General features: G+C 39.5%; 1 protein-coding gene across 1 annotated transcript in view; it reads right to left on the minus strand.

The window, feature by feature from the left end:
* Positions 1-800, minus strand: part of ABCC5 (ATP binding cassette subfamily C member 5) — a 113,193-nt gene that overhangs the window by 110,294 nt on the left and 2,099 nt on the right. Inside the window, 1 exon segment of the mRNA XM_014592513.2 lies at positions 2-74. Coding sequence (XP_014447999.1) covers positions 2-21 — 20 coding nt within the window. The 5' untranslated portion in view covers positions 22-74.

An 800-nucleotide genomic window follows, 5' to 3' on the forward strand; every position in this document is an offset into this window, starting at 1 on the left:
CCCTATGTCGATGTCCTTCATCTTCTCTGGGCGGGGGTGCCAGGGCTCACAGACTTGGTTTCACTTCAGAGTTTCTGAAATTAAAAATTCATCGAGAACAAGTTCCTAAATTGTGCTTAATCACGTACTGAAGTGCTTTAAGAGAAGGAAAAAACAGCCAAGTATTAAAGCTTTCTACTATTACAGCTACCTATATCTTTCCAAACGCTCTCAAGTACCATCTCATTACGTTAACGAAAAATCTTCAGTGTAACAGAATCAAGAAAAGTGACCTTCTGCCACCTCTAAGAAAAACTAAAAAAACAAATAAACAAACGCTCTAGCAGAGAGATACCCCACCCTTTTCAAGGACACTCAAATCTAATAGCTAAGGACTTCGTGGAAGCAATTTCGGTTCATTCCAAGCATTGAGCTCCATAGCGTTAAAATGGACATCATTTTTCCTACTAAATTTTAGTAAATGGAAACTATAAAACACTTATTCTCCCAATGATATTCTATTACACCTTAAGTGTAAACAGAAGTTCCCCATGGAGCACTAAAAATGTTCTAAAATTACATAGGGGTGATGGTTGCACTATTCTCCAAATATATAGTTGAAGGAACATTGACCTGCACTTTAAAACGGTGAATTTTTACAGCACACAAATAAAGTCTCAGTATTTAAAACCGATAAACAAAAACAAATTCCCCACTGTGTACTTAGTCCTACCTAGCGTCTACCGGAAACTGTTCTCAACCACTGCTTGCCTGGGCACTTCGAGCCAATACCCTGTATCGGCGGGGGGGAGCACGCCACC

This window comes from Tupaia chinensis, unplaced genomic scaffold (assembly GCF_000334495.1).
Source record: "Tupaia chinensis unplaced genomic scaffold, TupChi_1.0 Scaffold000708_1, whole genome shotgun sequence".
Classification (NCBI taxonomy): Eukaryota; Metazoa; Chordata; class Mammalia; order Scandentia; family Tupaiidae; genus Tupaia; species Tupaia belangeri.